The 25,864-nt window shown below is 46.2% G+C and overlaps 1 protein-coding gene and 2 long non-coding RNA genes across 3 annotated transcripts in view; 1 reads left to right on the forward strand and 2 right to left on the reverse strand.

Annotated features, from left to right (window-relative positions):
• Positions 1-8,203: 8,203 nt before the first annotated feature.
• Positions 8,204-25,864, reverse strand: part of POU2AF1 (POU class 2 homeobox associating factor 1) — a 31,562-nt gene continuing 13,901 nt past the window's right edge. Inside the window, exons 2-5 of the mRNA XM_082201082.1 lie at positions 15,304-15,443; positions 14,132-14,174; positions 13,352-13,623; positions 8,204-9,183 (exon numbers count right to left, since the gene is read on the reverse strand). Coding sequence (XP_082057208.1) covers positions 8,881-9,183; positions 13,352-13,623; positions 14,132-14,174; positions 15,304-15,443 — 758 coding nt within the window. The 3' untranslated portion in view covers positions 8,204-8,880. The remainder of the gene's footprint in view (positions 9,184-13,351; positions 13,624-14,131; positions 14,175-15,303; positions 15,444-25,864) is intronic.
• Positions 15,458-20,992, forward strand: LOC309519889. The gene is made up of 2 exons (XR_014214054.1): positions 15,458-16,897; positions 17,748-20,992. It is a non-coding gene; the product is annotated as an uncharacterized lncRNA (long non-coding RNA).
• On the reverse strand, positions 20,624-25,015 carry LOC309519892. Its single transcript, XR_014214057.1, has 2 exons — positions 24,803-25,015; positions 20,624-20,961 (listed from the first exon to the last, which is right to left on the reverse strand). It is a non-coding gene; the product is annotated as an uncharacterized lncRNA (long non-coding RNA).

The following is a 25,864-nucleotide window of genomic DNA, read 5'->3' on the forward strand; positions in this document are numbered from 1 at the left end:
AGCTTCCTGTGGACCTGCGACCTGGAAGGAGGTTGCTTTCTCATGTATGGCCCGAAAAAAAGCAGGATTTGTGTTGCCTTCTGTGCTCCCCGCAAACACTGGTGGAGGAAGGGGTGGGGGGTGGGTGCGGCCCACCCCAGGTGTCATCCCTGAAGGGGGTGACATCGCCGGGTGGCCCCCCTGGGATGGTTGCCCTGCCCCTGCGGGTGGCTAGCCCCGCCCCCAGGTGCACAGCATGTGTGCCGCTCAGGGTGCAAGAGCAGCTAGCTCTGCCTCTGCCTGCAAACAGTGCGCCTGCCAAAAGTTCCTTTTGTAGCGCAAGAAGCCATGATTTATAGACCCAGATAGAAGAAGCCCCATTCCTCGCCTGTTGTTCCAAGGCCAAGCCTTAACAGACGGAAATGAGATTAATCTTTATGGGTGTTTTGTCTTTACGTACCTGCAATCAGTTGGCCGCATAAAGCAGTTGCCTCGCCATAACAACTTGCCATAATTTCTCTGATTCCACCGCTAGCAATATGGTTTTCAGAAGAGCTGTTGTACATGGGAATTCTTTTTCTGTGTTGTTGTTTATTTAAAGTCCTCATGAAAATCCATCAGCATTTTACTGGAAATTTCTCCCAAGATTCACATTTATTTATTTTTTTGCAAGCAAGTTCCTCCGAGAGAAGGCATTTTATATTTTCACCAATTGCACCACCCAACTCGGCGAGGTGCAAATTTTGAGGGACAGCTGTGCAGAGATTGGTGTATTGTTTTCAGAAAGTGTGAACTGGATGGGGAGGGTCCTGGATTAAAATCCTAACTGGATTTATCCTCCATTCCTAATTCAAACTCAGCGCCCTCCCTATGTGTTAAGGAAACAGGAATTAAATGTGTGAACTCTAAACTTCCCGCCCAACTCCCTGCCCCACAAAAGCTGGACCAAATAAGGAGAGCCAGATGCTGGTTCAGAAATTATTCAAATTCTTCTACTGGAAAAGAAAGATTGTATTTTCCTTGAGGGAGGTTGGTGGGGGCAGGAAGGATGGTCCAGAGACACTTCAGAGATAAACTAATAATTTGCAGGCGACTCTATCAATGTCAACAGTGAACTTATGGAATTATCAGGAGACAGTGGCAGAAATGTTTTTTTAAAATGGAAGACTATTGCCCCATACAGTGGCTCCGGAAAGATAAAGGAAAAATTACAGGGTGGAGGTGGCAGATGAGCTTCGAGACTGAGCTATCTTGGACGAGTGATGTGAAGTGAAGATAACTGTTTTTGGCCCATTTTTGCAAAGCGCAAAGCACAGACGCTGTCCACAATCAACCTGACTTCGGAAGAAAATGCCTTTTAGAATTTCTGGCTCACATACCTGCGGTTTTGGGAAAGACGGATGGCCAGAGAGATGTTCAGATTACTATTTTCCAAAGATTGTGGCAACATGTTTTACACAGGGAGGCAAAAGAAAGAGAGAGGGCCAAAGCTTGAAATGTTGACCGTGTGCACTGAATTTTAAAAATTCCGAGCATGATAATTTGGGAGAGAGCAGATTATTTGTGATAAAGATGTTGAAAGTTTTGTGGCATCCAGAGGTCACAACGTATAACTTGGATTGTAGGGTAATGCAAGTACATGCATTGATTTCAAAAATCCTTTGGTGGACTCAGCTTTTGAACCCAAAGGAAATAGTTTGCTGTTTAAGCTTGCTCACTTTCAAAACATGGACGTAATTTTAATAGAAATGTTACATTTACCTGTGAAATTTTAATAGTAGAGTCACTCAACAGTTTGGGGCCCATGGGCTCATTTGTGAGCATCTTATGCACACTGTCACAGTGCACAGACTGCAGTCACAGATGTGCATGTACACTTCAACCTGGCATAATAACTCTTCCTTGCCCCAACCAACAATTAGGCATGAGAATGGCCCTTCTCCTGGCAGCAATAGAAGGCTTCTTTCAAAGCTTATTTCAGTAGGGGAGGGATATGTGTTCAAGGGCTGCTCATGTCTTTAGGGCCATAGGCCACCTTCCCTTGCTTTACAAAATGCATCTTCCTGGGTCAGACCCAAAAAAAGGACCCCTGGACAGTTAAGTCCAGTCAAAAGGCGACTATGGGGTTGCGGCACTCATCTTGCTTTCAGGCCAAGGAAGCCGGTATTTGTCCACAGACAGCTCTCCGGGTCATGTGGCCAACAGAACTAAACTACTTCTGATGCAATGGAACACTGTGATGAAAACCAGAGCGCACGGAAATGCCATTTACCTTCCTGATGCAGCGGTACCTATTTATCTACTTGCGCTATTGTGCTTTCGAACTGCTAGGTTGGCAGGAGCTGGGACACAGCAGCGAGAGCTCATCCCATTGTGGGGATTCAAACCGCCAACCTTCTGATTGGCAAGCCCCAAAAGCTCAGTGGTTTAGACCACAGCGCCACCAGCCCATCTGGTCCAGCATCAGAAGCAATCAGCAGGAAACAACACCTTCCACCGTGGTTTGCCCTCAACACCTGTCACTCAGAATCTCTGTACACTGAAGTTATTGGTTCAGTATTGCAGCTCATGTCATCACCATCACCATTTTATTTGTATGTCCATTCATAGCCTTGTCCTTCATGAATTTGTCCTATTTATTTATTTTTAAAATCTAAGCCAGCCCGTCCATCACTGCTTCAGTATAGTGTTAGTTCAACAACCAAGCCCCAAGCAAACAAGTTCACTGCTGCTTCGCAGACCTGCTGTCTCCATGGTCAGGAACCAGGTGTTATCCCTATCAACAGCTGCAAGGGCTGGTAGGTAACCATCTGCAAAACCATTTTTCAAAAAAGAAAATTGGGGGGAGAGACAAGAATCTTGCCTCCAGCCTGGTGATTTTCTTGTACCTCTTGTAAAATGTGACTTGAGGCCACACGTTGCTTTCAACCGCTCACCTCCCTATCTTACTCTTTTCCTACTTAAACTGCTTGTCTTTATAGCTCTCAGGTTCCGGAGCAATTCAGTAAATATTTGTATGCTCCGGGTCCACGGCTCAAACACTTTGATTAGCAGTGGCATTTACTGGGGGACAGAATACACACACCTGGCTTTTCTTGAGTGGAAGAGAGAATCTGCAGTAAGGGTAAGGATGCGGCTAAACCCACAGATCTTGGAATGAGCCCTGATTTCTGGTTTTACACAGAGCAATAACTAGCGATATAGGAAGCTGCCTTATCCTTGGGCCAGGTAGCTCAATACTGTCTACATTGGCTGGAATTCCAGGATTTTCAGCAAGGGACATTCCCAGGACTCTGGAGTTGCCGGGGATTGAACTTTCGACTGTCTGCATGCAAAGCAGGTACTCTGCCACTGAGCTACAGCCTTTCCCTTAATACATAGGAACATAGAAAGATGCCTTATACTGAGCCAGACCATTGGCCCATCTAGCTCAATATTCTTTAAGCTGAGGGACCAAAGGCAGACAGAATTTCAGGCAGAGTTTTCTCCCAGCCCTGTCTGGGATTGAGCGTGGCACCTTCTGCATGCAAAACAGATGCTGTTGACCATTGTTGATAGACTTCTCCTCCATAGTCCAGTCACAGCAGAATGAAAGTCTGTCTAGCATCCTGCTTTTGACAGTGGCCAGCCAAATGCCTTCAGGAAGCCTACACTCCCATGCAGTGCTATTTTTCTAGAAAAAGAGGTGCCGGAACTCACAATGAACACCTCCTTCATTCTCTTAGAATAGCAATGATGCCCACCTGAGAAGGGCTGGAACTGAGTTTCTCCTGTTTGCATGGCATGTCTGTATTGCATTGTTTTGCTCCATATATTAATTGGTGACATTTCATCTTTGATGCCTACCCAGATCAAACTTGCCAAGACATGGCAACAAGTCTAAAACACTTATACCAAGTTAAATCCTACATTAAGAGTTCATGCTCCAAAATGGAAACAAACCCAAATGTGAAAGATCTGCATTTACCACTGGCAGGGCAAAATTGGAACGTTTGCCAGGTGTGGGATATTTAATTTTGACAGTGATGAAAGGGAATTCTACCATCCTGTAGGCAACCCAACGCCCCTTGCACTCTTCAGGAACCTGAAAGCTCTGCATTGCATTCTAAGTATGGGGTGAAAAAGAGGCTCCCATCCTGTAGGGCAAAGCTCAACATCGCTTTGCTGCTCTTTCACATCCTGTTAATACAGACATCAAAGCTTTTGCAACACAGTTCTCCTGGTGCGAGTGTGCACAAAGGCACATACCCAGAGTTGGAACACTGGTTTACCTGTGAACAGCTCTATTAGCTTCGGCAAGAAACAATATTTCCCCTCTGTTTGAAGTCCATGTTCAGAGTTCAGCAGATATGAATTTTGCTTTACAGTGGTGGGAAACCTGGCAATAGAAACAGATGCCATTGGACTCCTTTTCCCATCAGCCCCAGTCAGCAAAGCTAATTGTCATGGGATCATGGGTGTTGTAGTCCAGCCATATCTGGAAGGCCACAGGCCCTCCACTACTGCATTACAACTTAGGACCAAGGTAGCTGGAGGATTGCCTTTCATATTGCTTGTGGATAAAGCTTGGGGCAAAGGAAGGAAGGAGAAAAAACACACACAGAGAAGAAAACTGGCAAACGCAATCGCTGAAAATGGCATGATTCTTCCACTGGTAGGGTAGAAGGCAGGGAGGCCAACAGTAGGTGGCGCCAGAGCTAACGGCAGGCAGAGGCAACTGATTATAGTTTTGTCTCCATCCTCCTCCCTACTGAGTGCCACAAGGGCAACTCTAGGAGGATGGTGACAGGTACTACCACTCCCTGGACTAATTGTTAAGTAAGAAGGCAAGTGTGTGGGGGCTGGGTTTTGCTGAATAATGTTGGTAAGGCAGTGCTCTGTTCCTCCCAATAAAGTGGCCTTCACTGTGTAAGGGGTGCCAAAAGAGAGTAGGTTTTAGAGGGAAGAAAAAGATTTGGGCAGGTGAGGGTGTCAGGCTTGAAGGAGCAAAGGCCATAGGGTTACGACTGTGTGAGCACGCTGGATAATTTAGGTTCTGCCCTACAGAACTAGACCTGACTGCTTCCATTTAGTCTCCCAGGCTTTGTTGATCTTTTAGATGAAGAATTGCTACACACAGCATTCAGTTAAAGCAACGTTTTCCCCATTCCCAGACAAAGAGCCAGTTGTTTCTCCAGCAGTCGAAATCCAAGCCAAAAGAAGGGGAAAGGTGCAGAGGTGTGTGTGTCGGGGGGGAGGGAGAGAGTCTTAAATTGCTTTTTTTTGTTTAACTGCTCTGCTTGGCCCTCGGATCCCGCAGACAATATTTGTCCCCAGATTGTTATACTGTACACACGATAAAAACTTTACAGCGCTGAGTGCTCAGAATGTCGACAGTCCTTTCGGAAATGAAGCAATGCCGTTTGCCAAGATAATGTTGAGTGTACATTGGAAAAGTGTCCTTTCTTTAACAGGGTTTGGCTTTAAAAGGTGCTCTCTGCAGCATCTTTCACAGGAGGGATATTCCTTGCATGGGAAATCATTCTTAGGAAAATGCATATGCAAGCAGAGCCATTGGAACACTGGGAATGTGCTACATCAATGCTAAGTTTTATTATGATTTTTGCCTAAAGAAATAACAGCAGCCGGCACGAATCCCTTCTTTAAAATATAACAACAAGCCAGATTTCAAAAACAGCAGAGACCCAGCTTGCCTTTCCGTTATCTTCATTGGTTTATCCTGACTATTATATACAAAGAACTGGGAGAGCTCCTCCGGACAACTCTGTGCATACTTTACTGAGCATACTTTCTGATTTGTTTACAGGGTGGTTATACGGCAGTAAACTTTCATCCTGCATTCATCCTTATTTGCTTGCGGGCTGTTTGCTGTGAGTCAGCCACCCATCCCACATTTGCCTGTCACTTTCCAAGCTGCAAAAAGTCTTTTTTTTAAATGTGGATTTGGGGTGCTAGGACAACACTTTTAATTACACAAACCCATGTGCTTAAATCTCTCCTGGAAAATAGTGACATTCTTGGGGGGGGGGCACTCTGAGTATCTTGGTGCAATAAAACACAGAAGGAACACTCTTCATTCAAACATTGCATTATTATTTTTTAAAGTGTATCCAGTGCTATTCCTACTCAGAGTAGGCCTATTGAAGTTAATAAGGTAAAGGTACCCCTGCCCGTACGGGCCAGTCTTGACAGACTCTAGGGTTGTGCACCCATTTCACTCTAGAGGCCGGGAGCCAGCGCTGTCCGCAGACACTTCCGGGTCACGTGGCCAGCGTGATGAAGCTGCATCTGGCGAGCCAGAGCCGCACATGGAAACGCCGTTTACCTTCCGGCTAGTAAGCGGTCCCTATTTATCTACTTGCACCCGGGGGTGCTTTCGAACTGCTAGGTTGGCAGGCGTTGGGACCGAGCAACGGGAACGCACCCCGCCGCGGGGATTCGAACCGCCGACCATGCGATTGGCAAGTCCTAGGCGCTGAGGTTTAACCCACAGCGCCACCCGCGCCCCCATTGAAGTTAATAGACACGCCTAATTTGGGTTTGTAATTTTTTATTGGCTCTACCCTGAATAGCTTGTGATAATCCAGTGTTTCAAGAGATAATTGACAAAAGACACTTAATATGACAGGATATTTCTAAATATGTTTCGTAAGGGCTGAGCGAATCTCAGAAGAATGTGCGTCTTTAACGGATTGAGAAAAAGGAATGTAACGAGCCTTTCCCAACGTGGCACCCTCTACATGTTTTGGACTACAACTTCCATCATCCTGAGTCAACACAGCCCAATGGTCACAGCTGAAGGGAGTTATAGTGGAGGGTGTCAGGTTGTGAATGGCTGGTGTGAGCACTTGGGGCTCTGTTTGTGCCATGATTTCTAGGCACAGGTCCGAACAGTTTTGGGGGTTTATTATCTTGCTGCTCCCCCCTGGAATACCAATGCTTTACTGCTGAATTGGAACAAATGTCAGGTTTTCCATGAACTTCTGTTTGTTCTGATCCAGTGATAAACAGTGGGTTTGCTCGGGGAACACAAAGGTGTGACCAAAACAAAAAACCAACCATGCCTACAAATCATGGACCTATAGAAATTGCAGCGCAGATGAAAGTGTGGATAAGCCCTTGATCTACAGGTGAGGGACTTCCATCCTGGGAGTCAAATACAGTGGTGCCTCACAAGACGAAATTAATTCGTTCCGCAAGTCTCTTCGTCTTGCGAGTTTTTCGTCTTGCGATGCACGGTTTCCCATAGGAATGCATTGAAAATCAATTAATGCGTTCCTAGGGAAACCGCCTTCAGACCAGGTCCGGGGACAGTCTGTCCCCGACCTCTTCTGAAGGCTGGGGGGGGGGACAAGGGCTTTTCTTCCCACCCCCAGCATTTTAAAAAACCCTGGGACAGCGGAGGACTTCTCCGCTGTCCGGGGCGATCTTAAAATACTGGCGGGCGGCATTTTAAAATCGCCCCGGGACAGCGGAGGACTTCTCCGCTGTCCGGGGCGATTTAAAAGCCCCTGGGAAGGCAGGCAGGGGGGACAAAGACTTTTGCCCCCCGCCAGCCTTCAGAAGAGGTCCAGGACCTCTTCTGAAGGCGGGCGGGGGGAGAAAGTCTTTCCCCCCCGCCTGCCTTCAAAAGCCGTCGGCGACAGCGGAGAAAGGCGCTGCCTTTCTCCGCTCTCCCGGGAAGGCAGGCAGGGGGGGGAAAGACTTTCGCCCCCCACCAGCCTTCAGAAGAGGTCCAGGACCTCTTCTGAAGGCCGGCGGGGGGCGAAAGTCTTCCCCCCCGCCTGCCTTCAAAAGCCGTCGGCGACAGCTTCTCTCCCGGGAAGGCAGGCAGGGGGGGGGAAGACTTTCGCCCCCCGCCGGCCTTCAAAAGCCGTCCGGGATAGCGGGAAGCGCTTCCCTGCTATGCCGGACTGCTTTTAAAATGCTGGCGGTGGGGAGCAAAGCCTTTCGGCCCCCGCCGGCCTTCCTGGACCTCTTCTGAAGGCCGGAGGGGGGGAAAGGCTTTGCTCCCCACCACCAGCATTTAAAACAGGTCCCCGGAGATTTCCCTATGGGCTTTCGTCTTGCGAAGCAAGCCCATAGGGAAATTCGTCTTGCGAAGCGCCTCCAAAACAGAAAACCCTTTCGTCTTGCGGGTTTTCCGTCTTGCGAGGCATTCGTCTTGCAGGGTACCACTGTACGGCCTTCCAGGAGCAGGAGAGGCTAAACTTCCAGGCCTTGAGACTCCGCCCAGACCACAACTTCTCCTTAGGCTAGCAACACTCCACACCTTCCTTGAGCACTTCTTCTTAGAGTGTGACAGCTGTCACCTGCTTGCCTGGAGGGAGGGGGTGTGAGTGGGAATGGGCACAGAACCCCAATTGTATTCAGCCTATGGCACATTCCTTGCAAGGGAGTTGTGTCCCCGTCTGCTTCTTGCCCCCTTGAAAGATTTTTCTAGAGGAGCCCATTAGCAGCACCTATTCAATTCATGAGTTCCAGGCAGCCTCCTGAGCCACTCATGGGACTGGGTGGGCTTAGCCATACGAATTAAGGTGCTGTGGGGTTCCCCGGGTTGTACTTAAGCTGAAATAGGGTTGTTGTGGCCTGCCTTACCACTGTTCCCCTGTTTCTGCGCTTTATTCCACCATCTAGAAGGAAAGAGCCTATTTACAGTGTGGTATTCCTACTTGTGGGGCTGGGCTGCTGTATTTCTTTTGCCAAAACACGGGTGCTGAAGAACTGCCCCGATAAACCGCCATTTCTCTGCATACGCAATATGGAAAGGGGCTCAGCACACCGAAGACAAACCAGGTTTTCACACCCAAAGGAAAGACACACAGAGAGAGAGCTGGGTTGTCCTTGAGCCACAAAGACTTGAGACGTTTCACACTATCCCTGTATGCCGAAACTCTGGCTTTAAAGGCCTTCAACTGGGAGGCTGTTGCTCAGATCGTATGTGCCGTTGTTTTCATCCTGCAGAAGAAGCTTCTCGATGGTCAGGGGGCCCATTTCCTTCCTTGAGTCCTCCAGCTCCTCGGGGATTGAAACGGGAAGAGGTAGAAACTGGGGTGCAGGGAGGGTGGTTGAAGCTGGTTGGTACTGCAGGGACGGCGCTGGTAATGTTGAGATTGGCTGAGTCCATGGGAAGTAGCTCAGAGGAGCTTGCTGGTCCATGACATCCAAGTGAGGCACAACAGCTGGTGTGGAAGTGGGTCTTGCCTGTTTGATTAAAAGGAAAAAATAACAGATTGACCCATCACTTGTGTTTCTCTGGAGCAGGAGAGGCTAAACTTGGGGGGGGGGCAGATGTTGTGGGTCTCCAGATCTTACCAGCTCCAGCCATGATGCCTCCATTCATTTATTAAAAATAAATAAGTCAGAAACAATGGTCAAGATTTAAATCCTCCAGACAAAAAACTGCAAAACTAGCAATGAACCATTACAAATAATGAAGGATACAGTATGGAAGTAAGAGCTGGACCACAAAGAAGGCTGATCGCCAAAGAATTGATGCTTTTGAATTATAGTGTTGGAGGAGACTCTTGAGAGTCCCATGGACTGCAAGAAGATCAAACGTATCTATTCTTAAGGAAATCAGTCCTGAGTGCTCACTGGAAGGACAGATCGTGAAGCTGAGGCTCCAATACTTTGGCCACCTCATGAGAAGAGAAGACTCCCTGGAAAAGACCCTGATGTTGGGAAAGATGGAGGGCACAAGGAGAAGGGGACGACAGAGGATGAGATGGTTGGACAGTGTTCTCAAAGCTACCAGCATGAGTTTGACCAAACTGTGGGAGACAGTGGAAGACAGGAGTGCCTGGCGTGCTCTGGTCCATGGGGTCACGAAGAGTCGGACATGACTAAACGACTAAACAACAACAACAACAGTGTGGTTGAGTAACTGGCCACAGATAGGGAACTTGGGTGTTGTTGAGCTCCAACTCCCTTAGGCCCATCCAGGAGGGCCAGTAGTCAAGGTTGATGGGAGCTCTAACATCTGGAGGCCCTTGGGTTTTGCACCCCTGCAGTACAGTGTTGGCCTAGGATTGGGAAGACCCAGGTTCAAATCTCCAATCAGCCATTAAGCTCCCTAGGCAACCTTTGGCTAGGAATCTGGAAGGATACCATCAGAAATGGAAATTGCCACAATTTGCTTGCTCACCAGGAGCAGAAATTGCACAAGCGAATAAGAGCAGAATCTGATATCACTGGATTCTTTTTTTTAGTCTGCAAGGGTCATATAAATAATTCTGTCATGCCAATGTGTCCACATGGCTCCAACCTCACTGCCACTCTGCTAAAGAAGCAGCAGCCTGCCTGAGCCTCGTCCATATAAACAGTAATGCCGCTCGCGTCAGGAAGGGTCCTGTGACTTTGCCCCACACGCCACCAACTGCTGCTGGGCCAATCACTCACTCTCAACCTCACCAGCTTCATGGGGGGCATTGCCGGAGGAGAAAATGGGAGTTGGCAAAAAACCATGGCAGCTGCCCAGGGCTAATGAATAAATAAATTCTGCTAACTGATGCCATGAAATACCTGGGAGGAGAGGGAAACAACAACAATGGCAGAGCACTTGCTTTGCATGCAGAAGGTTTCACATTCAATCCCCGGCAGCTCCAGTTTTAGAAAAGGTCAAGTAAGTGTTGACAGGAAAGATCTCTGCTGGAGCGTCACTGCCAGCCAGTGTGGTTGACTCTGGGCTGGAAGGACAAAGAGTCTGACCTTGGTATGAAACAGCTTCCTTTGAGCCTACAGCCTACTCCCAATTAACTCTCCTTGCATTACTTTCTTAGGTTCTCAACTTCTGGACCTGCCAAGAGAGACGGTAGAGAAATCCGAGGATTTCCAAACTGTACCAGAAACCACCTCAGTTTGTGTGTTCATTCTCAACCCAGAACAGAAAACCTTCCTCTTCCCCATGCATACGAATGGGAGAGTTATGTACAGTGGTACCTCAGGTTAAGTACTTAATTCGTTCCAGAGGTCCGTTCTTAACCTGAAACTGTTCTTAACCTGAAGCACCACTTTAGCTAATGGGGCCTCCTGCTGCCGCTGCGCTGCCAGAGCACGATTTCTGTTCTCATCCTGAAGCAAAGTTCTTAACCTGAAGCACTATTTTAGGGTTAGCGGAGTCTGTAACCTGAAGCTTATGTAACCCGAGGTACCACAGTATTTGTTAACTTGCATGGTGGGAAATACAGTGGTGCCCCGCAAGACGAATGCCTCGCAAGACGGAAAACCCGCTAGACGAAAGGGTTTTCTGTTTTTGAGCTGCTTCGCAAGACGATTTTCCCTATGGGCTTGCTTTGCAAGACGAAAACGTCTTGCGAGTGTTCCGATTTTCCCCCGCTTACCCCCCTTTTTCTAAGCCGCTAAGCCGCTAATAGCCTTTTAGCCGCTAATCCGCTAAGCCTTTAATAGCCGCTAAGCCTTTAATAGCCGCTAAACCGCTAATAGCGCTAATCCGCTAATCCGCTAATAGGGTTGCTTCGCAAGACGAAAAAACCGCTAGACAAAGAGACTCGCGGAACGGATTAATTTTGTCTCGCGAGGCACCACTGTAGGCTGGATTCCTTAACACGGCTGGTGGGGTGAGAAGCCCACCTGCTACTAGGCACCCTTGCAATAACAGGGTCATTGCTGTGGGGCAATGTGATTCCTCCCTCCCCTCAGCTGTTTCTGTTTCTAGCTGCCTCTTCCTTCCCCATATAGAAATTAATGGAGGCATTGTGGCATTAACTTGGATCAATCATTTGTGGAGGTGTGCATACCCGTAGCTGAGTAAAACAACTACAACAGAAGAACAGAACATGTGATCTAAGTTCCTCCCACTTTTGATGGCACATAGCATGAGGCAGTGCCGATCTCTGACAGCAACAACTACATTTGCAAGAAATTCCAGCCCCGTGGGCTTCAGTGTGGAAGACAGCCCAGTATCTGCAGACTGTCCCTCTTGATCATGTCTGAAATCAATGGGTGATCAGGTCTTTGGTTGGGAAATAGGCCTCACTGCTGCTTTTGATATACAGTTGGTCTTGTGCAAAGTGTTGTTTTTTTTTAAAAAAAAACGTAAAACACCCTGAAAGCCATCAAATCAAATAATTATTCATAGCATTTGAAATATAGCTACAAACAATGTTGTAAAAATATTGTGTGGAAACAGACCAGGAAGAAAAGGCTCCAGGTGCTCCCTGCGAATATTCAGATCCGATATTTGATATTTTGGGTAGCAAGACAGAACAATGCAATTTATGGCACTCTTCAGTTACAGCAATTCAGACGCTGCCAGTCGGAGCAATGAGATTCCTTGCTAGTCAAAGCCAATACTAAGCTGATGACTATACTCTCACTTTCTCTCTTGTTTTTCCCCCCTGAGGTGCACACAATGATCTTAATTTTTTACTTCTCACATGAGGAAACTTAATTCTATAACAGCCTGTGCTTAAATTAGAGTCGAAGAGGATTTGCATCAGGAAAATAATCCCTTTGTGATGGTCTTCTGAGAATTGTGATGTCAAACATTCACTGTATATTTAAATATCTGATGAATGCTTACTGGATATTGCACACAATGTGCATTTGTCACCCAATGATACTTGATTTCAACAATACTTAATGTGCAATCTTGAGGGAAATATTTCACCCAGCCCTCAGCAGCCTGACACCAGCTTGCTTGAAGGACCACCTTATCCCACTTGACCACTTTGATCTATGAAACTGGCATTCTTGCAACTGCCACACACTGTTTGCTCTGCACTTGTAAAAATAGAATTGCCCCTTCAAAGTAGCAGCATCTTCTCTTTAGAACTCCCTGCCCCTTGATATGAAGCAGGTGCCTTTGTTGCACCCTTTGCTACAACTGCTAAAAGCTTCATTGCTTAGCCTAACCAAAAATGTAATTTTACTATGTGTATTTGTATTTAAAACTGTTGCTTTTCATCAGTATTTTGATCATTTTATTGTCTTTAAAAGTTTGCTGATTTTATCTGTGTCATCTTATGAATGGCTGATATTGTTTTAAGTTAAACCACCTAGAGGCTGTTGTGGTTGTTAAAGGTAAAGGTAAAGGGATCCCTGAGCATTAGGTCCAGTCGCGCACAGAAACGCCGTTTACCTTCCCACCAGAGCGGTACCTATTTATCTACTTGCACTTTGACGTGCTTTCGAACTGCTAGGTTGGCAGGAGCTGGGACCGAGCAACAGGAGCTCACCCCATCACGGGGATTCAAACCGCCGACCTTCTGATCAGCAAGCCCTAGGCTCTGTGGTTTAACCCAGAGCACCACCCACGTCCCAGTGTTGTTAGGAGGTATATAAATCATGTTCAAGAAAAATTTAAGAAATTAGTAGAACTGGTCCATACCAGTGACCCAGCCAGACTCACCGCAAAGTTTGTGATCAGTGGCTGAGATGCATAAGTGAGCACAGAAGACGTTCCGACGAGTGTGTAACTTGGGCACACAGGCTGGACATACATGTCTGCTGAATAAGGACAGCTGACAGCTTCATGGGAGACATAATCTGGGTAGGTGGTCCACTGGGTCAAAGGCTGCAGAGAGGCTGGAGAAGGTTGTGTTAACCACCCGGAATACAGGGACCCATCATCCATCACTGGCAGTGCAGAAGTGACAAAATCCGAATCTGTGCAGACTTGGCCTGTGAAGAGAGGAGAGTCTTGAAGGTAGGGAGAGGCAAATCTGTTAGTTTCAGCTTCTCATTTTTTCCAATCTTAAGTCATTTCCACTTAGGGTTGTTTTTTTTAAAAGGTCCTCAGAATTCATCAGCATTTTAGTGCAAAGGTTTAACATACAGATTTTCCTATGCAATTTTGCCTGATAGACACATTATTTTTTTTCAAACCGGTTGAGTTTCCCCTGCATATATTTTGTACACTGTTTTCGCTAAAATATTCATTTTTAGAAACACATTACTTGACTGGGAGATCTGCATAGCACAAAGCGGAAAGGTGCAAATTTCAAACGATGGTTGTGTTTTGGCTCACAGCTAGCTTTGGAAAAAGGCCAGTTAGGAAGGTTCACTTCTAAATACGAACCGAATAGAATTTCTCCCCCAGCTGTACTTGAGAGTTAAGCTGTGAGAAGGTGAGCAAAGAAGGAGAAACAAAAGCAAAAACTAGAATAGAACAGAATACTAAGACACTTACCAGTGGGTGAATAGGAAGGGACAGGCTGATGGGGGAAAAATACCTAAAGGAAAATAATAGTTTGACATCAGCTATTTAAGAAAACGAAATACCAGAGAAAATATTACTCAGAGGCCAACTAGGAAACTCATTTCAGTGATATTTACACTGCGATCAAACTTCAAGGCCAGCTAATGAGCTTTCAGCTCCAGCATATGGACAGGGCACTAGGGTGCTCTCTTAGGCCACCCATACACCTTACATTTAAAGCACTATGATGTCACTTCTCCCAAAGAATTCTGGTAGCTGTAGTTTGTTAAGGGTGCTGAGAGTTGTTAGGAAGCCACCTCTCCCCCCACCCATTCCCCAGAGCTCCTTGTGAAGAGGAGTTGATTATTAAACCACTCTGAGAATTGTAATCGCTCTTAACAAGATGCATCTCCCAGAATTCTTTGGGGGAAGCCATGGCTGTTCAAAGTGGTACCACGATGCTTTAAGCGCAGGGCGTGAATGTGGCCTTGGTCATTCTGCTACCCTCAGAAGAGCAGGGAATGACAACCTGGGAGAAGGCTTTCTCTGTGGCAGCACCTCAGTTGTGGAACTCCTTTCTGGCAGAAGTTTGTCTACCATCTTTGTTGTACAGCTTACCACAACAGTTGAAAATGCACCTCTTTACCCTGGCCTTTGACAATTAAGGTGTTGTGTTTTGCGGGACACACCTCATCAGTTTTGATTAATAATAATAATAATAATAATAATAATAATAATAATAATGGTTATACTTGCTCTTGTAACTGTATTATATTGTGAGAACACGTCCCAGGTCCTGATGGTGAAGGGTGGGTAAGAAATCTTATGACCAAACCAAATAAAGGCTTTTGTTTGGAGAACGAAAGGGCAGAAGGAGTGGGGTGGGAATTCCACAAGCCATGCTGCCCCACAACTGGCCACCTTTCATTTCAGCTGTTTGCAAGTGCTGCTTCTCCTGGCTCAGTTTTTAAAATCAGATTTTTGCCACGTGAGCTTTGTACAAAGCTCGATTTCAGGTCTGCTTAGCCTGCCAGCTCCGAGCATAAGACACCAAGCTTGGCGTAGGTGACATCATGATGGAAACCCATATGAATCAACAAGGAGATTCAGAGAGGAAGAGGATCTTGCCCACAAATTGTGGTTTTGCCCACAGCTCTTCTTACCGTCGTCGCTGCCCCAGCAGTGGCCACGTTTGCATTCTGAACACTGCCACGCTTTCGCTTTAGGAGTTCCTTTACGGGCTCTTTGACACGGACGCCTTGATAGGGGCGGGTTGGGGGCGGGGGCTGCTCGGGTGCAGAACCTGGGAGGGGAAGATGATAATTATTTTTCTCTCTCAGTGCTTCAAATATTGGATGAGTGGAACACCTTCCACTTATGCAATAGATTTTCTGCTTGCTCCCTTCCACACGCTCCCCCTACACCCAGTTTGAAGCTGGATTAAATGTGCAGTGTAGACATACCCTGACCATTCCTTCCTCTCTCTTTTCCAGTGAACTAAAACAATTGCAAATCGTGAGGTCTGAGCCCATGGCTTGCTATAAAACCTCCTCTGAATAATCAACCCGGCAGTCAGCCAAGAAGCCACTCTGAAGCCTTGCGATAGTGTGAGTCACAAGGAAACACAACTCACTTCTGTATCTGAAACAGGTAAGCTTTATCACATGCAAAGTATTTGGCGGCAATGACTTGACACCGTATCAAAGCTTACGGGCGTAAGGAAATATTGATAAATCCATTGACGGCAGTAATTTCCGCGGCACAGGGCTTTGACTGCAATCGGTAGGCATACCTGAGCTGATAACCAGTGCTTCCTTCCCAAGCAAGTTCTAACTAACCAAAGAGGTAACAGTCCCGTTCCTTTTCAGAGGAGTCCAGCTTCACCCTCTCTCATTAAAGCCATATCAAAACATAAACAACTTGAATGGTTGGATGCAGGAAGCAAGCTGATTTATACAGATTCTGGCCCATCAATTCAATACTGTCCATACTGACTGGCAGCTGCTCTCCAGGGTTTCAAGCAGGGGTCTCGCCCAGGTCTTTCTGGAGATGCAGGGGATGGAACCAGGAACCTTCTGCATGGAAAGCAAGTGCTCTACCACTGAGCCACAGACCCAGAGGGTAGTGAGCGAAAATGGGGAAACACAGATATGCGCCATTCCACATAAAAATGCTGCTTATTGCCTTTTAACAGAATATGCGCAGCTTGCAGACTTAACATATAGAATAAGAGAATAAGAAGAACATAACATTTAAAGAAGATTGGAAAAGGTTTGTTGAATATATGGGAAATTACTGTGTACAGCTGAAAACGTTGGCAGCATTAAGATAAATCCAACAGTGTAAGTAAGTTTTGATGGATGTAATGATGGAATACTGAACAGTATAGCTTTTGTAAAATATGCAGGGATTTATGATATGCAGAATGAATCATGGAAAGAGCAGAAGGGAAGTCCATGATATCTTAAGATGTACTTTAAATTGTAAAACAGAAAATTTAATAAAAATTATATTAAAACAAATAAAAGGATCTTTGCCTTTAGCAGGTATAAGGAAGATCTCTAATGGTAGCTAATTGTTAACAAAGGCCTCCACTGCCAGAGGTGGCGCCTTGTTTATGAATTGCCCCCTTCAGAGAGTTCCACCCAGCACCTTCAATCCTGAGGGGAGGGTATGTCACCCAGTGGTCAAACACCAACATTGCACACAGAAGGGCTTGGGTTCAATTCATGGCATGTCCAGTTTAAAGGGCCTCAGGTACAGTGGCGTAGCGTGGGTTGTCAGCACCCGGGGCAAGGCAAGTAATTTGCGCCCCTAACCCGTGGATTTTAGCACTCGAGTGCGAACGCGCCCCCCCCCAGATGTTGCGCCCGGCCCCCTGCACCCCCCACGCTACGCCACTGGGGCTGGGGGCGAGCGAAGGAGCCAAGGACCCCCCCAAAGGCTCAGCAGGAATTTATTAAATTTATTATTTGAGGAGCCCCCGCGGGCCGAGGCAGCCGAAGCCCCCTCCCCTCGGGCGCCTCCCCGCCCCCTCCTCTCCTTGGGCTGTAGGTGGAGCTCCAGATCCGGGCTTGGCGAGCGCCTCTCCTCCTCCCGGCCGGGTCCGGGGGCTTCCAGCCGTGCTCCATCCTCGCCCCCCCCCCGCGGCTGAGACTTGCGCTGAGAGCCGGAGCCAGCGGTGCTCCCTTCTGCCGGGAGACCCTCGCCCGCCCGCCGGCTTCCTCTCCGAGGGTTTTGGGGAGCGCAGGGCGCGGCGAGGCCCCTCGGAGCTCTCCTCCCTCCCAGTCAGCAGAAGCAGCCGCCGCCTGTGGCTGGGCCGAGGGGATGGCGGCGGCATCGGGGTGCGGAGGCTGCCCGTGCCCGGCCAGGTGGCGGTGGCGGTGTCGGCGCTGCTGCAGCGGCTGCTCCTCCTGAGAGCAGTGAGTGGAGCGCAGCCGCAGCGGCGGCGGGGGGGCGCGCGCGCTAGGGCGCAAGGCTGGCGTAGGCGGCGGGGAGCCCGGCGGAGGAAGGAACTTGTCCCTTCCCTCTGGACTCGCGCCCCCCTAGATGTTGCGCCCGGTGCGGCCGGCACCCCTGGCACCCCCCACGCTACGCCACTGCTCAGGTACCAGGCAACAGGAAAGAGCTGGGGTTGATGGCTATGCTGCATAATATCTGGATAGTACCAGGTTGCTGGTGGCTGATAGAAGGCAACATATGAGTTTAAGGTATTGGGTTAACACCTTTCCACTTGCCAGTTGTATGGCGAGAGAGGCCAATTTAATAGGCTGTTTAATTTTAACTTATTATAGTACCTTTATGCACCGTTTGCCACAAAATATCTGTCTACAGTACAGCCCTTCAGATATCAATGGAGAACTAGTAAGCTGACCAGACACAGCTTTTTGAGAAGTAATTGTGTGTGGTCTGAAACATGAGAATGGTCCAAGGATGCATTGCACTCCCATAATGGCTTCCTTGCTGGATACTCCCGGCTTTACAGCAGGGCTGGAGAGCTATTTTCAGCCCAAAGACACCATTCCCTCATAGGAAACCTTCCCGAGGGGCTGAATGCCAGCTGTGGGTGTGGCCAGAGGCAACATTAGGCACAGCCAGAGCCACAGATCTGACTCTTAAAAAGGTAAAGGTAAAGGGACCCCTGACCATTAGGTCCAGTCATGACCGACTCTGGGGTTGCGGTGCTTATCTCACTTTATTGGCCGAGGGAGCCGGTGTACAACTTCCAGGTCATGTGGCCAGCATGACTAAGCCACTTCTGGCGAACCAGAGAAGCGCACGGAAACGCTGTTTACCTTCCCACCGGAACAGTACCTATTTATCTACTTGCACTTTGATGTGCTTTTGAACTGCTAGGTTGGCAGGAGCAGGGACCAGGCAACGGGAGCTCACCCTGTCGTGGGGATTCGAACCGCCGACCTTCTGATCGGCAAATTCTAGGCTCTGTGGTTTAACCCACAGTGCCACCCTTACTTTTGCACAATAGACTATCTGCCACCTGCACAAGATCAGATGGTTCTACATCGAGCAGCCCCACCCACCCACCTGTCCATCTTTCATCCAGGCAAAGCATGATCACAGCCGGAGGACAGTTTCCACCCAGGCAAAGCATTCAAAGTGTAAGGAACAGGGCCTGGGAGAGGTGTAGCTTCAGGAGAGATGTGGCCTGGAAAGTACGCTATAGACTGGGGAGCGTCCTCAGGGCCAGGCAGAAGTCTTTGGAGAGCACATTCAACCCCAAGGCCTATGGTCTTCCAATTCCTGCTTTACAGCCTCAATTCAAAGCCCATTTGAGTTGAAAGCGGCGTTTCAAGTCATAACTTTGAATCTGGACCACCAGCAAAAGTTTTGCAAAACACTAATCTACCAATCTGCTACACACCGTTACCTTTCACCCTCATCTGTTCTAAACGCAAGCACCAGGAAACCGCCTTGTCTTTGCCAGAGATTGTTCTGTAAATATTTCTACTGACCCACACATATTTTAAGCATTTTGCAACTGATGACAAATACCTGGCTGGAGGAAATAAAACCATCTGCCAGTTTCAAAGCCATCCAGTGAAAAGCCTGTTAAGGCAATGTGGTTGGCTCACTAATCCTTGGACAAAAATTATATCCAATGAACATTATTTTATACTTGTTTGAAGATTCATTCCCCTGAGGTTTGGGTACAGTTTTACAAGGTGCTGCTGTGGTCTGTCATACAGTCCTTGATGGAGCTGCCCATGGGCTTGTGCCCAAGTCCATATTAACCCCATGCATTTCACCACATCAGACTCTTGTGTTGCTGGCCAATTCCAGACAGATGGAGTTTTGATAAAGATATATTGTTTTAAGCTGTTTCTGTCCAGCAATGTGTTCATTGTAACCCATGCCAAGACTAGCAACACAAGGAAATAGCCAGTGCCCCCCCATGAATGGAGTAAATATTTCAGGAGTAAACAAAGTGTGCATCTAGACAACCCACCAGAGAAAGTTTTTGGACCAGCACTTACTCCACATCCCCAACAAAAACATAGGAAAAGTATATATGACTCTACTTGCTCACAAATATTCCCTGTCACTCAACCCACCCCATATCTTCTATTGACCATCAGCTTCCCTGTGTCCCCCATTGATCCTCAGTTTTCCTGTGCCTCGCCACTGACCCTCTACTTTCCCACAGCCTCTCATCTCTCTCCCTCCTCTTCACACCTTTGTCAAAAATCACATTGTAAGTTCTATAGGGCAAGAAACTGTTGCTTTATCTTATGTTCTTCTGCAAAATGCCGTAAACATTGATGCCTGACTGCACAAATAGTGTGATCTTCTGATAGATAAACAGACAAGCACTGCCAGAGAATGAATGAATCACACTCTTGCACGCCACAAAACAGAAGCTAAGCTGGCAGGTGGGAGAGGCCAGGTTCTTAGTTCCTGCGGTCACCATTCGTGACTAGAATTCATTTATATGGGGAAGGCTATAGTCTGGCCAGGGCAAATTGTGTCCTATGCCTCTGTCATTGACAGGCTCCCATAACAGAGATCCTTGGAGAGGCGGTACACCCACGAAACCATGAAAAACACAATCCCCATCTCTACAAAACACCTCAACTATCAAAATTAGGGGCCGTTTGCTAAGTCTGTGATGACAACTTTAGGAACTGGGTCCCATCATCAGAAAAAAATTGAGACAGAGAGGAAGGGGTTGTATTCATATTAATGCTGAGTAACACATCTCATCAGCAAAAGGATTTCCACTTGTGCAATGGGACTTCCCCACTCTCCTCCCCCACCCCCATAAATCTGCTGCAGGGGTTCCTCCAATTCTCCAGAGCAGATCTGGGGACAGTGCAGGACACGTGGCAGGGAGGAGAGTGCAGGAAGACCCACTGCACAAGTGGGAATTCTTGCACTAATGGGATGCATTAGTTGCATACCAACCATCGCCCCCCAAAATATGGAAAAACAACAACAGACAAAGTCACATAAAAAAAACCCTGGTGAAATTGGTATAAAAGAAATTTATTAATTGACAAAACAAGACTGCATGTAAAATGAAAATATATGTGGTAGCTACTGTTGGGAAACAATTACAACAATTTCTCCAAACACAGCAGATGATCTCCTGGGTTGCACCCCTTTTCATGCTCCATCAGAACAAGTAGAGAGTTTCTCACAGATGGCCGCTGAAGACCACTCCCTTAGAATGTCTGGTTGATCTTTTCAAAACTATGTTGATCTTTGTGCTTTTCAAAACTAAATTCATCTGAGCCAGGGGTCAGCAAACTTTTTCAGCAGGGGGCCAGTCCACTGTCCCTCAGACCTTGTGGGGGGCCGGACTATATTTTGAGAAGAATAGGAAAAAACAAATTCCTATGCCCCACAGATAACCCAGAGATGCATTTTAAATAAAAGCATACATTCTACTCGTGTAAAAACACCAGGCAGGCCCCACAAATAACCCAGAGATGCATTTTAAATAAAAGGAAACATTCTACTCATGTAAAAACACGCTGATTCCCGGACTGTCTGTGGGCTGGATTGAGAAGGCGATTGGGCCGTATCTGGCCCCTAGGCCTTAGGTTGCCTACACATGCTCTAAGCTAAGCTCTTCCTCAAGAACTTCATAGATGGAGCTACTAACAATGGATGTATTGTTCTCCAAAACTGTAGTTTGTGGGGACTCGGGGAGAGAGTGCCAGCCTATATTGTCTCCTTAGGGAAAGATGAAAATCAGTGAACAACCACATGCCCAATTATTGACTAGAATGTCGTCACAGAAAATGGCAAAGCTTATGTAAGCAAGAAAGGGCAGACACAGATAAAGAGCGATCAACAAAAGCAGAATTGCAACTCAGGATTTTTAAAAAGACAGAAATAAAAACAGGCGGTTCCTTTTTGCTGAAAAAGGAAAAAAGAAATAAGTTGGAAGGTTATTGGGAGAAAGATATTTAAAAAGTTGTTAAGGCAACATTTGAAAACTCGCCAGTCTTTGTAATGACAAATGTTTCTGGGGAAATGAGCAAGACAGGACACCGAAACATACTAAAGCTGCTGGTGGTGTGAAGGGAAAGAGAGGAGGAAACCCAGAACCAAAAAGGTTCCTCAGATGATGATGTTGCAAAGAATGTGGCAGAGTTCAGCGCAGATAACGAAAAAGAATAAAGAACCAGGAAATTCTCAAAGGTGGTGGAAAATGCTGCCCAGGTGTATGGATGGTGGTGTTTGAACTGGCTGGAGAAAGACTGAACATGCACCACAGGAAGATATGTGAGATCAGTTTCAGAAGCTATTGTAAGATGCACAGGTTGGGAAGCAGAGAGGGGGAATCCTCAGTAACCTCACAAGCTTATTTTTTTTAACTTAGTACCAACTTCATGGGCACAGAAAATTTCCCAAAGATGAAACCAAGCTATGACACCACAAAGAAGGATATAGGCATGTTGGAATGTCAGTAATTCAGGGGCATTGTGGAAAAGGGAAATACTCTTGCAGGAAATGTTGGCAGACTAAGGAATTTGGAGTTTATGGGAGAGGGCCACATGGAACCATAATTAAGACATTTGTGGGGAACTGTAAGTAAGAGGTGAGAATGTTCTTACTCAGGGAAGTATCTGAGAATGTACTAAGGAAATCTGGGAGCGTAACGTGATAGATAATATATCTATTCAACTTGTTTTGCTATGTTGTTTAATGCTCTTTTGCTTCAGTATGTTTCATAAGGCCAGTTTAGGGAAACAGGGAAGAAATAGAATTGTAACAAGTGCTGTTGAGGGTAGGGATGCAGGAGAAGTTCAATTCAGTTTGCATTTAAAGGCAAATCCAATTCTCACACTGTACAAATGGAAACACCCACCTTTTGAAATTTGCACTCCTCTGAATTTTGCGATGCATTTCTTCAGCCAAGTGATTTGTACACAAATGATTATATTAAACAGTGCATATGATGTATATATTATAAGAAATAACATACAAACATGCATTATCTTAGGGGAAAACTAAGTATTAAGGAAAATATACTTTCAAGAAATCGTGTATTAGGCAAAAATGAATACAAAAATGTGTATATTAGGAGAAATTAGCACTAACACACTGGATAATTTTCATGAGGATTTTGCTTAAAACAAACCAACCACAAACTGTTGTAGAAATGTGAAAAAGCTGGATTTAAAATTGGAAAAATGAGAGAACCAAGGTTGACAAATCCTTCCACCCCTGCTCACAACAGTTTCACACATGAGCCCATAGGTCCCAAAACATGGGTGACCCATGTCCTGGCGTTTCACATATAATAAAAAGGTTTCTATTAAAACAGCATGGCTGTTATGGCAATGAGTAAGCTTCACCAGCAAGCTCTCTGTCTGATGCTTTAGCCCACCAAATAATTTTTGAAATCAATGCTTGTGCTCTCATCACTCTGCAATCCAAGCATTCTCACAACTGGATGTCACAAATTGTCCAACACCTTTATCACAAATAATTTCCTCTGCCTATTTTCTCTCTCTGCCTCTCAATTTCGCTTCTGTCTCTGCATATGTAAAACATGTTGCCACAATCTTGTGAAATAGTAATCCGTGCCTCTCTCTGGCCAGCCACCTTTCCCCAGCCTGCAGATATGTGAAGCAGAAATTCTAAAAGGTATTCTCTTACAGAGTCCTGTTGATCACAGATGGCGTCTGTACCTTTCACCTTGCAGAAATGGGCCAGAAGCATTTATCTTCACTTAACATCACTTGCTCATCCTCACACAGTCTCCCGCCACAGCCATTCTTCATTTATCTTTCTGGAGCCACTGTATGAGGCAATAGCCTCTTCTGTTAAAGAATTTGTGTCTCCAGAGAATTACCTGTATGTAAGTTCACAGTTGACATTGACAGAATCACCTGCAAATTGTGCATTTATCTCTGAACTGTCTTTGGAACATCGGGGAGTAGCATGGGATGTAGGGATGGTGGTGGGGAGAGAGAAATATGATTCAGACCACATTTAAAATGAATCTATCTAATTTGTACTTTCTGAAACAATATGAGACCAAGACACAGCCATCCTTCAAAATCCCCTCTTCTCTTAATTTTTCAGTGCAGTTTTTCAGCCAAGCACAAAAGTGCATTTGCTAGGGTACAGTATGCATGCAATTGCATATATTGGTGAAACTAACATACAAAATGCATTCTGTTAGGAAGAAAATGCTTTGCCAAAAATTTGGATATTAAGCAAAACTGCATGCAAGCATTAATATTAGGAGAAATGTTGATGAATGTTCATGAGGACTTAGAAGAAAGTGCAAGCTGATGTTTAAACATGAGCTGAACTTTTTTGGGGGGGGGAGGAGAAATGGGGAGAAGCAAAAACTGTCAGATTTGGCCATCCTTGCTCGGAAGAACACTTGGGCAACTCCGTATTATCAGCAGGGACAAGGAAAAAGAGACAGCAGTGTTGATTCATCTCTCCAGAAAAGAATACTGCTTTGTAGGGGAGGGGGTTATATTCTGGGGAAACAGATCCTTTCCCCCATTTATAATAAACACAATTTAACCAAACTGTTGTGTAGTCAGCTCTTCCCAAATGGCATACTTGGAGTGTATTCCACCTGGCACAGACTCAAGGGACCCCTGATGTCTTACTTGCAAGTGCAATTGCAGAGGGGAAATGCATTTAAATCTTACAAGGAAAATCAGCATGCCCTAGAGGATCTGAGATTATGAGAACTTTAAGAACAGACAAGGGAAATTAATGCCAAGCAGATTGATGGCACAGCCAGAGGACATTCTCTCTCTCTCTCTCTCTCTCTCTCTCTCTCTCTCTCTCTCTCTGCAAAACCTTGGCTCCTGAAGCAACTGAGATGCAACTCCTTCCAGCTCTCTTGGCTTCCTCCACCACAGAAACATGCTTATCGCTGTTCTGTGTGTTGCACCAAGCACCACGGCAGTCATAGGAATGATAGACAGTCAGGAGGAATCTTGCTTTGGGAGCTTCAAATTGGTGTGAGGTCTTTCTCCTCCCTGCTCTGCATCTTGTCAGGGGCCGATTCTTACCATGAGATAAGAAATGTTGGCACATGCCTTCCAGAACTGAGGAAGGGAGCATGTATTATTATTATTATTAGTTTGTTTTTAAAGAGAAGTGATTTAAACACAAGCCAGATTTCATTCTTCACCTTCAGCGCATTCACGGTCTCACCTGCCGACAAGCTTCAAGGCCAATTAATGATTATCGAGGAAAGACAACGTGCCCCATAATTTTAATGTCCACAATTGTCAGAAGTCTTCATAAACACGCCTGCCCGATTTTAACCTGTTATTTCATGTCTCTCTCCCTGGGTCTGATGCTGAAAACTGATTGCAAATATGACCTCTGACTCTGGCCTGGTCTATCCTTGCGACAGAATGAGGTGGTGTTAGTTGTCAGAATGTATTCAGAAATATGATACCTGTGGGATGTTAGCATCCAGAATGCATATGCAAAGAATTGATTGCAAGGGCTGCAGAACTCTATGGCGTCAAAGACTCTGTGGCAGTTATTTTCAGTTGGTACAGTTATGGCAGTTAATAGAACAGTCTTAACAGTTGTGCTCTGCTGCTTCCGTCTACCTCAGAGTTAGTCTGCAACAGTTTAATCCAGGCATAGGCAAACTCCAGCCCTCCAGATGCTTAGGACTACAATTCCCATCATCCCTAGCTAACAGGACCAGTGGCCAGGGATGATGGGAATTGTAGTCCCAAACATCTGGAGGGCTGGAGTTTGCCTATGCCTGGCAATCTATGTAAGACATATTAGCATCTTAAGAAACATCCACCTGCATTGTATATATTTTATCTGCCACTGAAAGTACAGTAAGTAAAAACTATATGTTATTTAAACTTTAGAAGAGAGTGTCTTGCATAGTTTTCATAAGATGAAAAAAGAGTACTAATTAAAGAGTCAAAAAACCCAGGGCTGTCTTCCGCATTCTCTGCAAATGGGAACTAGAGTCTAATTCCCACCATTCTACTTAAAAATAATAAAAACTTTACTTAAACCTAGGAAACGGCCTCCCACCAGGTCAGAACATTGGTCTATCCAACCCAGTTTTGGACTTCCCAGTTGGCAGTCTCTGAGGCACAGCGTGATCCACCTGATCCCTTTAACGATAAACACCAAGGACTGAATTTGGGGTCCCCTGCATGCAAATTCTATGCCCTGACACTGAGCTATGGCTCCTACCCTGTTGTTCACCTTTATTTATTTCCTTACATTTGTATT

The sequence above is a fragment of the Podarcis vaucheri genome (assembly GCF_965113315.1).
Source record: "Podarcis vaucheri genome assembly, chromosome: 15".
Lineage (NCBI taxonomy): Eukaryota > Metazoa > Chordata > Lepidosauria > Squamata > Lacertidae > Podarcis > Podarcis vaucheri.